This window comes from Oncorhynchus nerka, linkage group LG13 (genome assembly GCF_034236695.1).
Source record: "Oncorhynchus nerka isolate Pitt River linkage group LG13, Oner_Uvic_2.0, whole genome shotgun sequence".
NCBI classification, from domain to species: domain Eukaryota; kingdom Metazoa; phylum Chordata; class Actinopteri; order Salmoniformes; family Salmonidae; genus Oncorhynchus; species Oncorhynchus nerka.
Window position 1 is genome coordinate 81,288,826 of NC_088408.1, and position 13,500 is coordinate 81,302,325.

Here is a 13,500-nt window from a genome sequence, read left to right on the forward strand (position 1 = left end):
GTCACCCATTCCGGTTCGAGCGCTGGATAATCGTCCAATAGAGACAGGGCTCATACATCACTGTTCCCATTTCTCTGCTGACCCATGACACTCATTTAGAACAGATAACCTTTTTGATTATTGACACCCACATCTGTTGTATTAGGTCTCCCCTGGTTGAGTTGGCATAACCCTGTTATTTTCTGGTCCGAGGGGAGACTGCTGGGTTGGTCGCAGAAGTGTCAAGGGAGGTGTCAACATCACTACGGTGGAAAGTCCGGACCACGCCTCTCAAGTGGATTTACCGGAGGAATACCAGGATCTGCACCGGGTTTTCTCTAAGACCCAGGCTACATTATTTTTTTGTTAAAAAGAAGGATGGGGGACTGCGCCCCTGCATTGATTATCGACCTCTGAATAAAGCCACCGTTAAGTTCAGCTATCCTTTACCCCTCAACCCAACCATCATCGAACAAATGCACAGGGCGTAGTACTTCGCAGAACTGGACTTGAAGAGCGCCAACAATCTGGTGCGCATTCTTGCAGGAGACAAATGGAAAACGGCCTTTTGCACTATCACCGGCCATTACGAGTATCTCGTGATGCCTTTAGGCCTATCTAATGCTCCTTCAGTCTTCCAGGCCTTTATTAACGAAGTGTTTCGGGACATGCTGGGACGGGGCACAGTGGTTTAGGTCTGTGCTCTTTAGTCAGGTCTGCGCTGGGAAGACTTTGGAGCATGATCTATATGTTAAACAAGAGAAGTGTTTGTTTTTCCAGCAGTCCGTGTCATTTTCAGGCTACCTCATATCCACAGAGGGAGTAGAGATGGAGGAGCAATGTGTCAGTGCTGTCAGGTCATGGCCCATCCCCAACTCTGTGAAAGCAGTCCAGCGATTCCTGGGATTTGCCAACTATTTCCGGAGGTTCATCCAGGGCATCAGCACTGTGGTCGCACTTCTTACCTTCCTGCTGGTGGCCCTGCTTTCTCAAACTAGACACTAATGTACTTGTCCTCTTGCTCAGTTGTGCACCCCACTCCTCTTTCTATTCTGGTTAGAGCCAGTTTGCGCTGTTCTGTGAAGGGAATAGTACACAGCGTTGTACGAGATCTTCAGTTTCTTGGCAATTTATCACATGGAATAGCCTTCATTTCTCAGAACAAAAATAGACATGAGTTTCATTAGAAGGTTATTTGTTTATGGCCATTTTGAGCCTGTAATCGAACCCACAAATGCTGATGCTCCAGATACTCAACTGGTCTAAATAAGGCCATTTTTATTGCTTATTTAAGCAGAACAACCATTTTCAGCTGTGTTAACATAATTGAAAAAGGGTTTTCTAATCATCAATTAGCCTTTTAAAATGATAAACTTGGATTAGCTAACCCAACGTGCCATTGGAACACAAGAGCGATGGTTGCTGATAATGGGCCTCTGTATGCCTATTCCATTAGATATTCCATTAAAAATCGGCTATTTCCAGCTACAATAGTCATTTACAACATTAACGTCTACACTGTATTTCTGATCAACTTGATGTTATTTTAATGGACAAAAACACATCAATAGGATCTCACTAGTTCATGCTTGGCTCTGCCCACCTCCTTGCATGTTCTGCCTACTATGATTAATTTACTCCCACAACAGGCTCTGGTCTATCTTGGGTTAGTTATAAAACATCTTGGGTTAGTTATAAAAAATATTTGGTACAACCAAATATGCCCCTGAACAAGGCAGTTAACCCACTGTTCCTAGGCTGTCATTGTAAATAACAATTTGTTCTTAACTGACTTGCCAAGTTAAATAAAAAGTTGTGGGCAGAACAAGCAAGGAGGTGAGCAAGCAAGTTCCTATTCTCATGTACTTGTATATTTTCTTTTGGGAACACTTTGTGTTCCTGTTGAATAACTAAATTTGCCCCTTGCACTCGTAAACAATATTTTCAGAAACTTTGTCAAAACTTAGTGCACTCTGTTAGAAACACATTTTAGTTGAGATCAGAAACATGAAATCGGGCTTTTCTTCGCTGATAAAATAAGCACGTCGTCAGCCCAGTTCCGTCTTGCTCCATTCTCTCCCACTGCCAGAACTGGGCTTCCTCCAATGATGCATATAAACCCAAATCAATGGCTCTCTTTCCTAACCATGTTCAGTGAGGAATAGACATTTCAACCTGATGCTTCAGATTTATACATCTGGTGAAACACATATCCTTGTTCTGTGGTACAACTACAAGAACCACAACAAAGGAAGCAAATATTGAAGTTGTTTGTTCCCCATGCCCCTTACACCCCTCAATGTGTGATTTGGTTGTAATTATCCTATCACACTTCAATCTCTATAATAAAACTAACTTTTATAGGCACTTGGAATACTTGTTTGAATATTTTCCACTCTACTAATCACACAGGACAGAAAATTGTTTTTGCACATCAGCAATTTAATTGGACAAAGCAAGAACACATTGGTTATTACAGTAGCAGAAACATTATCAAACCCCAGAGTAAAACAGTTTTCAAAACAAAAGTTTTGAAAATGTCTGTAGGCACTGCCTAATCTTTAATGATATTGTGTCCATTAAAAGCAATCAACTCTAAGGCAACACAATGGGTCTGGTCCCTCTGGTATTAAAACATGTTCAAGGGGCAACAGCGCACATTTCAGATTCATTCAGGTTTTTCCATAAAAAAATACTGATCTTACTTCATAGAAAATGGCAGAAAACTCAATTTATGCACAGAATTACTATTCAAAGTAAAAATTGTGTTCATTTTTGCACTGCATAGCAATGCTGTCTTTTCCCTTCCTGGATGCACATGTATCACTATGCCAGTTACCATGGATATGCATTTGATAATGCTGCTACTAATAATTTTTAATTTATTCAGTTATCGAAACAAAGAAAGCAAACAAGCTCCCTTAGTGAACATTTGGATTTTCCTTCATACAGCTTGAAATCAAGGTATGGTTATTTACACATTAAGCAAATGTTGAGGCCATCCAAAATATATAAAGGGGAAAGGTGGAATGCAAAAAGAAACCTCTTGGAAATCAAATTTGTAAAAACAAGAGAATACTGTGCAATATTTGTCTGCCCCTACAGAAAGAAAGCAGTGGCATCTATCCCTGCAATTGGCTGAATTGAAAACAAAATGCAAGAAAAAAATAATAAAGTTACCCATTTTATTACTTCAAACCCCCCAAAAAGTGAAGGAGCCATTACTTTTGACATGATTCATTGCATCAAACTCTAAATGGATTATTATTCTTCAATCAAAAGCGATTTATTTTGACTTTAAGTCCTTATGAAAATGGGTTTGAGACACTGTAAACATACCAACAATGGCGCAAATCCTAAAGTCTCTCCTTAAGTGATATTAATTTAAAAATGGTACAGCACTGGCCATGTACAGTCCGTCTAACAAGGGCAGCATAATATGTGTGGTTTATTCCAGTCCTCCATGGCTCCCCTTAACCTCCTATGAAATCAGTTTCATGAGCCTAAGCAGAGGTAAACTTCCCCTTCAAATGCCAAGTCTTAGTCTGCCCCAAGAGGCAGGGATATAACACAGATCCCTGTGGTGCTCCAGTAGCCAGTAAGAAGTTGACTACACCCCCCCCCGCCCCCCAATCATCAGTGTGTGGGGTATCCTGTGGCTCCCATACTGGCCTAGTTTGCTAGCATACTCCCATTCAATCCCTGTGTAACTTCCATAACCCCACCATTACGGAGGGCACTCACACCTGTCCACCCAGCACTGGCCAGTAAGTGACTGCAAACAGGGGGGGAAAGAAAAAAAACACCAGCAGGTTAAAGAGGCGAAAGCAAGACAGGCTTAATACCAAACGGCACCCTATTCCCTTTATAGTGTACTACTTTTGTCCAGGGCCCTGAAAAAGTAGTGCACTACATAGGGGAGCCATTTGGGACTCAAGCAGACAGCACACACAACAAATAAACTGAGCAAGCGCCAGCTGAGGACAGAACGTGCGAGCCCACGAGGGTCAGGGTATGTCAGAGGATCAGCACAAAACTAAGAGAGCAGAGAATATGGTAGGGAGAGAGAGAAAGGGATTTGATATTGAAAAGGGAAACAGAGCGAAGGATGGTATTTGTGAGTGTGGGCATGCTGACAGAGCATAGGCTCAGTGTATTAAATTAGTCATGATCAACTGGTTTAGCTTTACATAAAATATGTTTGCATGCGTCTTGACTCCTCGTATCCAACCCGAAGTTGCTGAAATGGGTCAATGAACGGCGTGGGACTAGCTGCGTTTAAATTTGGCTTTGAAGTTGAATTTTAAACTTCTTCCCTGAATCCTGTAACACTGCAAATGAATAACTAAAATGTGACTGTTTCATGCCAAAACCCCATTCACGACTTGTTTTTCCTGATCAAATCTTTAGCAACATCCAGTATGAAACAAATACCTGAAGGGAAAAGTTAACATTGGAACAGTCAGTACATCTGGTATTGGCAACATTGACTGATGAGTTCAACGTAGTAAGAGTTGGGGAGCCTGTAGCTCAGACAGATTGATTTTAGGATTTAAAACAGTTTCAGAACAGCCCTTGTCAGCAGTTGTCAACTATAATTCCCAGGCATTATTGCTTAACTATTTCTTTGTAGCCTAATATTTCCTCATAAGAATATTTGCATGGACTCACAAAATTTTGGTGGGATGTTTACATACAATCTAGTTAAGTAACTCTGCAATTTCTATTTCCAAAAAAGTAAGATTTAGGATTTCAGAAAATTATTCCAAGTTACTCCATTCTTTGGTTCTCTAGATTAGAGAAAAACAAGAACTAAAAAAAAACTGTGGTAAACTCATTATCAATGTTTCTCCTGTTGTAAGAGCAGTTAACAGGATTTGTCAAACCCAATTCTACCAATTTGAGACAAGCAAATGACCAGTCATATGTCAAATGTAGCTATAATCTACCAACACAAATTCATACAACATCCCATTTCAAGTAGCAATGTCTTAACTCAGGAGAAAAAAAATCATATTCAACAAATTAAGGGCAAATTAAAGTTCCGAGTAAAAACAAGTGTGCATGAAGTAACAAAAGATGACATGGCACTTAAAAAAATAATAACGTGGATGCGACACGTGCACACTAAGATGTATCCCTCTGCACTGGGAAGAGCTTCAGAGGGCAGGGCAGCAGGTCCCTTTCTGTGTATTCAACAATCCCAGTTTCCTCACTGTCTAGGACGATGTAGTTCATTGAGCGGACACTCACATCTGGCGACAAGTCCAATTAGACCCAGAATAGTGGCCATTTTGAAAGGCCAAAAAGGACATTAATTAATACTCTTTCTATATATAAAAAAAGAAAAAGGATCAAACTCCGATGGGGAAAAAAGGATGAAATTGCTGTTATGTTGACCAATAAATCACAAATTAAATCTTTGATTATATCTATTTTTTTAAATGCGTTTTTTTTGTCTTTGTCCTCATAAGCTGGATATGGTGGCGAGAGTGAAGGTTGGAGGACATCTTTGGCTCCTTCCTTCCCCTGGCCAGAGCTGCAGGCGACTGGGCTGGAGCCTAGCTGTCCTTGGGAAGCCCAGCCAAAGACACTCAGACATTCAGCTGCAGCCTTGTTGCTGGAGGGGAGGGGAGCCCTACAGATGTCCTTGTGTACTTACTGAAAACCCTGCTGGTTCCAGGCCTGGGCCTGGCCGTAAACGCCATAGGTGGGTACCTGCCACCCATTGGGGACATACTGGCCAATCTGCTGGGCATTGCCGTACCACTGGGCATACTGGCCATAGGGCTGGGCTGCAAAGCCCACTTTATTCTGCTGCAGGGGAGAGAGGACAACAGTGTAAGAGTGTGTGCCTGTGTATGCATGCGTGCGTAAGCTGTGCATAAGCTATGCCGATGAGTGGAAGCCTCTGGCTCTTGCTTCATACCTGGGGAACTTGCTGAACCTGCTGCATAGAGCTAATCATGTCCGGGGTCTCTTTACCCCAGTAACACTTCACCATATGTCCCTCTATCGAAGTACCATTCACAGACACAATTGCATGGGCTGCTCCCTCGTGAGAGTTAAACCTGAACAGAGAAGAGTCAAAATATGGTACTGAGAAACATATGCATAAAATTGTATTTCAATGATACTAAGTCTTTGTCAGAGGTTTAGCAATTTTTCATCTCATGGCATACCTCACAAAGGAATATCCTTTGTCTGGGAACACACGGATTTCCATGATTTGTCCAAAGGGGGTGAAGGTCTGTCTCATCAATTGTTCTAGAAAACAGGAGGGAGGCATGTCAAAGACCCCTCTCTCTCTCACACACAACAGAAAGTAAACAGTTGAATGACAGACTACCAACCTGTTAGACCGGTGCTGACTCCCCCACAGTACACAGTGCAGTTACTGGGGCTTGACTGGTTCACTACCTCATCAAAGGCCAGGTGCTTGGTGTTGGCTATTGGGAACAGGAGAATGAAAGTTAATACATTACCATTCAACAAAATAAGAAGATCTTAGGGGCTCCATTGATCACACAATGGAGTAAAATGTATGACATTGTCCTCTGAACTCAACCAGTGTTAGAGGATAAAATAGAGAATATAGTTGTAAGATAAAAACTTAACATTTCTTCTCAATGACAAATGCGCTGGAAACCAATGACTTCTTGCCTGGACTCACTTTCATAGGTGGTTTTAGGGGCTGGGGGTTTTCTAGTGGCCCAGTTGGTCCTGATCTGTCTGCCACCTAGCCATTGGCCACCCATTTGCTGAATGGCATTCTCTGCATCCTGTGGGTAGTAAAAGAGATTCATCATATGACCCATCTACATACCCAAATACCAAAGGATAATGTTGACTACATTTACAGGAAACTCTTCCATTATGAGTTATTATGACCCCCCCATAAGTGATTACGTCCATCTGTAACACTTACCCACTTGTTGAAGAAAGAGACAAAACCATAGCCTTTAGATTTCCCTGTGGCAATATCTTTGACCACACGAGCATCCCTGAGGAGAAACACACCATTCACTCAATAAGGAGTAATGTGACCATGTAAACAAATTACTGACTGATATCACACCAATTACTCTTCAGGACTTAAGCTATCCAATGTAACCCTGTGATAGAGCAGATAGACATTAATGTTTGTAAGGTACATACGATATCCTCCCAAATGGGCCGAAGGCAGCTTTGACATCATCTGTTGTGATTTCGGGGCTGAGATCTCCAACAAAGACATGGAAATGATCTGTTGGGAGGACATCAACAATTGTGACTCCTTGCTGGATGCAGCACATTGTGAAGAAATTGAGAGATGTGCAATTCCATGTTAACAGAATGATGCAGACTGATTTTTTCCTTTAAAATGTAAACTCAGCAAAAAAAGAAAATGTCCTTTTTTCAGGACCCTGTCTTTCAAAGACAATTTGTAAAAATCCAAATAACTTCACAGATCTTCATTGTAGAGGGTTTAAACACTGTTTCCCATGCTTGTTCAATGAACCATAAACAATTAATGAACACCACCTGTGGAACGGTCGTTAAGACACTAACAGCTTACAGACTGTAGGCAATTAAGGTCACAGTTATGAAAACTTAGGACACTGAAAAGGCCTTTCTACTGACTATGGGGGGGGGGGGAAGACCCAGGGACCCTGCTCATCTGCAAGAATGTGCCTTAGGCACCCTACAAGGAGACATGAGAACTGTAGATGTGGCCAGGGCAATAAATTGCAATGTCCGTACTGTGAGACGCCTAAGACAGCGCTACAGGGAGACGGGACGGACAGCTGGTTGTCCTCGCAGTGGCAGACCACGTGTAACACCTACACAGGATCGGTACATCCGAACATCACACCTGCGGGACAGGTACAGGATGGCAACAACAACTGCCCAAGTTACTCCAGGAAGGCACAATCCCTCCATCAGTGCTCAGACTGTGCGAAATAGGCTGAGAGAGGCTGGACTGAGGGCTTGTAAGCCTGTTGTAAGGCCTGTCATCACCAGACATCACCGGCAACAACATTGCCTATGGGCACAAACCCACCGTCGCTGGACCAGACAGGACTGGCAAAAAGTGCTCTTCACTGACGAGTTGCAGTTGTCTCACCGGGGGTGATGGTCGGATTCGCGTTTATCTTTGAAGGAACGAGCGTTACACCGAGGCCTGTACTCTGGAGCGGTTTGGAGTTGGAGGTCCGTCATAGTCTGGGGCGGTGTGTCACAGCATCATCGGACTGAGCTTGTTGTCATTGCAGGCAATCTCAACGATGTGCATTACAGGGAAGACATCCTCCTCCCTCATGTGGTACCCATCCTGACATGACCCTCCAGCATGACAATGCCACCACCCATACTGCTTGTTCTGTGCGTGATATTCTGCAAGACAGGAATATTCTGCCCGGATCTCAATTCCATTGAGCACTTCTGGGACCTGTTGGATCGGAGGATGAGGGCTATGGCCATTCCCCCCCAGAAGTGTCTGGGAACTTGCAGGTGCCTTGGTGGAGAATGGGGTAACAGCTCACAGCAAGAACTGGCATATCTGGTGCAGTCTACAAGGAGGAGATGCACTGCAGTACTTAATGCAGCTGGTGGCCTCACCAGATACTTACTGTTACTTTTGATTCCCCCTTTGTTCAGGGTCACATTATTCTATTTCTGTTAGTCACATATCTGTGGAACTTGTTCAGTTTATGTCTCAGTTGTTGAATCTTATGTTCATACAAATATTTACATGTTAAGTTCTCTGAAAATAAATGCAATTGACAGTGAGAGGACGTTTCTTTTTTTGATGAGTTGACTGCAAAGTTAAAACCATACAACTCTATGCACAATGACTACATTTAACAATGATCACTGAACATTTTTCTAAAACACATTTACTTGAAGAACAGTGCAGAAAGTAAGTAACAGAATGACAGAACAAACCACACAAATTGTAATTCTCTTACCAAATGTTGCAACTGCACTGTTCAAGTAAATGTGTTTAGTAAAATCTTCAGCGGAAATTGTTCGAAGTAGTCCTTGTGCATAGAATTGTATGGTTTGTTTAACTTTGCAATAATTGTTTTTTGTTATACATATTTTAAAGTGAAAATTCTGAGTCTCTGCATCATTCTGTTACAGTGGAGTTGCCCATATAGAGATGTATTTGTATATCTATGGTGTGGAAGACCACATTTACAGAGAGAACCTCACTATTTTCCTATGGAACTAACTGATAAGGGAGCTGGGCACTTACTGCTTGTGTCTTTCTTCTGACTGCTTGGTGTTGTGGCCCAGTTGACTTTAACCTCCTAGAGAGAGAGAATTACCATATTAGAGACATTTCCCTCAGATTACAGACCAAAGAATTTGAAAACAAATCCAATTTTGATAAACACCCATATTTTCAATTTCACTTTTCTTCATGATCTATTTCACTTGCTTTGGCAATGTAAACATATGTTTCCCATGCCAATAAAACCCCTTAAATTGAGAGTGCGATAGTGAGCAGGCTAGATGTTTATATAATTTGGATACAGTGGGCTATATTACTACCTCAGTTTCTGTGGTGCAGTCTGTGAGAAACAAATGAGCCACCTGACCAAACGCAGAGTGAATCTCAATGCCGTGACAAGCAGAGAACAGAACATGGAAGAACTGTGCACTCCATAAACAAGTGGACTATAAACTACTGAGTAAAAGGTCCAAGTAACAAAGGACTTACAAACCAGTGACATTATCAACTTGTATTACTCCTCAAATGGTCCTTCATTACCTGCTGAGGATAAAATAATTGGCACTGAATATATATTTCTCCTGAGGTTAGACCCTATATGTATTGTGAAGCTGTGAGTCTGGAAAAGGTACTGAAATTGTTTTAGATTTATCACAACCGGCAGTGATCGGGAGTCCCATAGGGCGGCGCACAATTGGCCCAGCGTCATCCGGGTTAGGGGAGGATTTGGCTGAGGTAGGCAGTTATTGTAAATAAGAATTTGTTCTTAACTGGCTTCCCTAGTTTATATTTTAAAATATATATATATATATGAAGAAAAAAGCATACTGATTGTTTTCTTTTACAAAACCAGTGATGGGTCAAGAACATTTTAATCTCTAATATATAGTCTATCAACCACTAAGACAGAAATGCACTGGATGTCCATATAACAGAACTAACCTACTCCATATTTGGAGCAATAGGATCATATATATTATACACGAACATGCCTGGTAGTCAGCATTGGAACCAACTGTGGTGGTTAGGCCTATATTTGGAATGAGATCACATCTTTCAGTCTCATTTAATCTGGGGAATCAAAGTACTTACCTGTGGACGGGAAGTCGGAATAAGCCATTCTCACAAAGCAAATCAATTCATGACTTTGCCATTTCAACATTGTTGAGAAACTCACTGCCTGACACAGCTAATCCTCATAGTTTTTGCCTACTGGATGCTCAAAACCATAACTCACCCATCCCAACTCAACTTGTAGATACGATAGCTTACCTTACCCATAATTTTACGTCCATTCATGGCAGACAGCGAAGCAGCAGCATGCCTGTGTTCATAGAACTCCACAAAGCAGTATGGATCATTGCCTGCAGTCTGTAAGATAACAAGAGTTACAATGAGGATGTTTATATGCACACTAATAACGCCATATTTGTCATATTTTTATATACTGATCATGGCAGTAGGCAGATTATGCAAGTTATAAACACATTACTCTGCTCATCTTAAATCAGCATAAGGTCAAAACCAAGTAAGCATACGGCGATTAAAACCAGTATTTTTTTTAGCAATCTTTCAAATCATTAGGACATGTAAACACCTTAAATTCAGGATTCCTGCTGTGTTTGATCTGCGTATGTGCTTGCACCAGCCGAGCAAGCCTCCCTCTTTAGAGCGAGTGTGTTCAGCATAATTGAATACAAGAGTCTTACAAGTTTTCACATGCAAATATGCTTCCCAAAAAGAACATTAACATAATCAAGCAACTAACATATTAATCCAACTACCCACAATAATTACATTATTGTGTGCATGTAATTCTCTTGGGTCCAGGAATACTCACATCAAAAATCATTTTACAGCTCTTGCAGGGGCCGATCTGTGTGAAAACCTGTAGGATGAGGGGCTCAGTGACATCCCTAGACAGGTTCCCTACATACCTGGAGGGAAAAAACAAGCACGTGACTAGGAAGTTCTAAGCAAGTTTAGATACTTCTTCCAGGGAAGCAAAATGTAGGGTACACTGCTGCACTTACAATTAGCCAGAACAGTATAGTTACTTCAGTGAGACAACTAACCTTATCTAACCCTTGCGTTTGACGCATATTTCGTTTAAAGCAACTTCTGGCCGTCCCCCCAAAAATCTGACTCTCGTTTACGTGGCTATCATCCCCAGCAGCCGGTAGAAAGGCATGCATTGCATGACGCTTGGAGTTGGGCCTCGCGCAGTCCCTTGCTTGTTGGAATGTGTGGATGTAAGCTAGTTAGCCAGCTAGCTATCATATTAAACTCAATAAATCCATAACATAATTTTGGTTACCGATTAAATGTAATACTGTGCAAATTGGCTGACGCCAGGGCACAAATTAGTGGATGACACGCCTGTCTCTGCATATTTTCCACGAAAGTAAGGTTGTTAGCTGAAAGTTAGCCAATGATTGCTGCTTTGACAAGACGGTAGCGTTAAAAGTAACAGTAGTAGCTCATTTCTGTTATGGACATATGAATAAAAACTATATCAAGTAACTAGCTAGTAGTTAGCTGGTTAGAACGAGATATATATATATATATAGCTGTTGAGACGTAGGTAGCTAACTATAACTAGTTTTCGTTTCGGCGAAAGCGAACGAGCAGCTAGCTAGCCAACTGTGTTCTGACAAATCTCGAGCCATGGACTGGCCCGTTTGAGTTACACCATCTACATCAATAATGGTCACACATTGACAGATAAGACATTAGTACATGGACGTTTTTAAATGCTGGAACACACTTTATTATAGACACATGTAAAAGTAGCTAGCTACTGCTAGCCAGCCCGCGTTAATGTTAGTTACTTACAGGGTTTTGGGCTGTTCGTCGTCCATCATCATCATCATGTTTTCGTACGTCGCGCCCTGCGAGAGTAATCAGTGTATGGTATTTTGAGGGATACACACGCACTTTCTGATACAGTTCATGCAGACTTACAGGAGTATTTATAAAAAGGGGCACAAATCACCTCAGTCGCTGACTGTGGAAACCAGCCGTGATCAGCTTGTATGAACAATGGGTGCACAGCCGAAGTGGAAGATGGCGGAAAATAAGAGCGGATGTCCACGGTCGCATGCGCAATGAATGGACCAAATAATGTGTAACACACTTCAGCTGCAGGCGTCAGTAAAACCACTATTTCGAAACCATATCTGCTTGTAATCTTGCGTTTTATAATGACGACCTTTTAAGTGACATTACCAAGACACTGGTGATGAACAAATCCCGACATTGTCTGGGACAAAACTTGGTTGATGCCTTACAAATATTGTGCACTTTAAAATTCTACATAAGATATACGATATATCCATGTAATTATATGTGGCCATTGATGATATCTGCATTTTCTGTGAAAAATGTGAAAATCTGACACACTTGTTCTATGAAAGTAAATCTGTGATAGATTTTTGGGAAAGCATTGCAGAATAGTTATTTACCATTTTGAACACCACCCATGTTTTTGACATGAAGGATATAATATGTTACTATTGCAATAATAACAAGACCATTGAAATGATTGTGAATTTTTTTAATTCTTGTTGCCAAATACTTTATACACAATCAAAAATTCCAGAATTCTATACCAAAATTGAATTGAATTGAGACATTATCCCTAGTGAATAACATCTTCCCGAATCATTATAATGCATTTTTTCCCCGAGTGAATACAATTGCACTATAATTGTTTTTTATTTATTTATATATTATTATTATTTTATTTAATATTTTCTTGTTTATACCTGTGTTGTGTTTTGTTAGACATGTTTGATGTAGCGATGTAAATTGTTTATTTTGTATTGTATTTAAAAAAATATTTAAAAAATGGTGATGAACAAAAAATAACACACGTCTTGGAAACTCACGTGACTGATCACAACCAGCAACATTGTAGCTAACGTTAGCGTCAGCGATAGGGGTTGACAATGCAATAATTCTACAATAATAATTTCATCGGTGCTTATATTTGTCTTATTACACAAATATACAAGTGTGAATGTGTTTTTTTGCAAATCCAAACTTCCCTTGAGTGGGGCCAGGGTGGGTTTAGTAGTTGGACCTTTGAAAATCTTTGGTTCGCTCTCAAGTGAGATGAAAGCATCCAAATACATAGGTGACGGTGGATGTATTACTCAATATATAATTTGGTTTCTTCACAATACTTTTTGATTTGGAATTTGGCGAGAACAAAATAAATAAAATTTGTGCGCCGCCCGGGAATCGAACCCGGGTCGAAAGAATGGGAATCTTCCATGATACCATTACACCAGCGGCGC

The 13,500-nt window shown here is 41.0% G+C and overlaps 1 protein-coding gene and 1 non-coding gene across 3 annotated transcripts; both read right to left on the bottom strand.

The window, feature by feature from the left end:
- Positions 1-2,400: 2,400 nt before the first annotated feature.
- Positions 2,401-12,323, bottom strand: LOC115140248 (cytotoxic granule associated RNA binding protein TIA1-like). 2 transcript variants are annotated; one of them, XM_029678491.2, is made up of 12 exons: positions 12,195-12,318; positions 12,035-12,090; positions 11,040-11,136; positions 10,472-10,570; positions 9,221-9,275; positions 7,138-7,225; positions 6,908-6,983; positions 6,653-6,761; positions 6,333-6,428; positions 6,162-6,246; positions 5,909-6,050; positions 2,401-5,796 (listed from the first exon to the last, which is right to left on the bottom strand). In XM_029678491.2, exons 2-12 carry the CDS (start codon positions 12,070-12,072, stop codon positions 5,638-5,640), a joined length of 1,044 nt encoding a protein of 347 aa, XP_029534351.1. In that variant the 5' UTR covers positions 12,073-12,090; positions 12,195-12,318; the 3' UTR covers positions 2,401-5,637. The 2 variants fall into 2 exon arrangements, with proteins under 2 accessions (XP_029534351.1, XP_029534352.1); XM_029678492.2 differs by having other exon boundaries at positions 2,401-5,793; positions 12,035-12,323.
- A 1,106-nt stretch (positions 12,324-13,429) lies between these two features.
- On the bottom strand, positions 13,430-13,500 carry trnag-ccc (transfer RNA glycine (anticodon CCC)). The gene has a single exon. It is a non-coding gene; the product is annotated as a tRNA-Gly (tRNA).

Excerpts from the sequence above, each read along its gene's own strand:
- LOC115140248 (XM_029678491.2), bottom strand. The coding sequence starts at position 12,072 with ATGATGATGATGATGGACGACGAACAGCCCAAAACCCT. Across the intron at positions 10,571-11,039 it reads GCTGTAAAATGATTTTTGAT|ACTGCAGGCAATGATCCATA; the intron begins GTGAGTATTCCT and ends GTTATCTTACAG. Across the intron at positions 9,276-10,471 it reads GACGTAAAATTATGGGTAAG|GAGGTTAAAGTCAACTGGGC; the intron begins GTAAGCTATCGT and ends CTCTCTCTCTAG.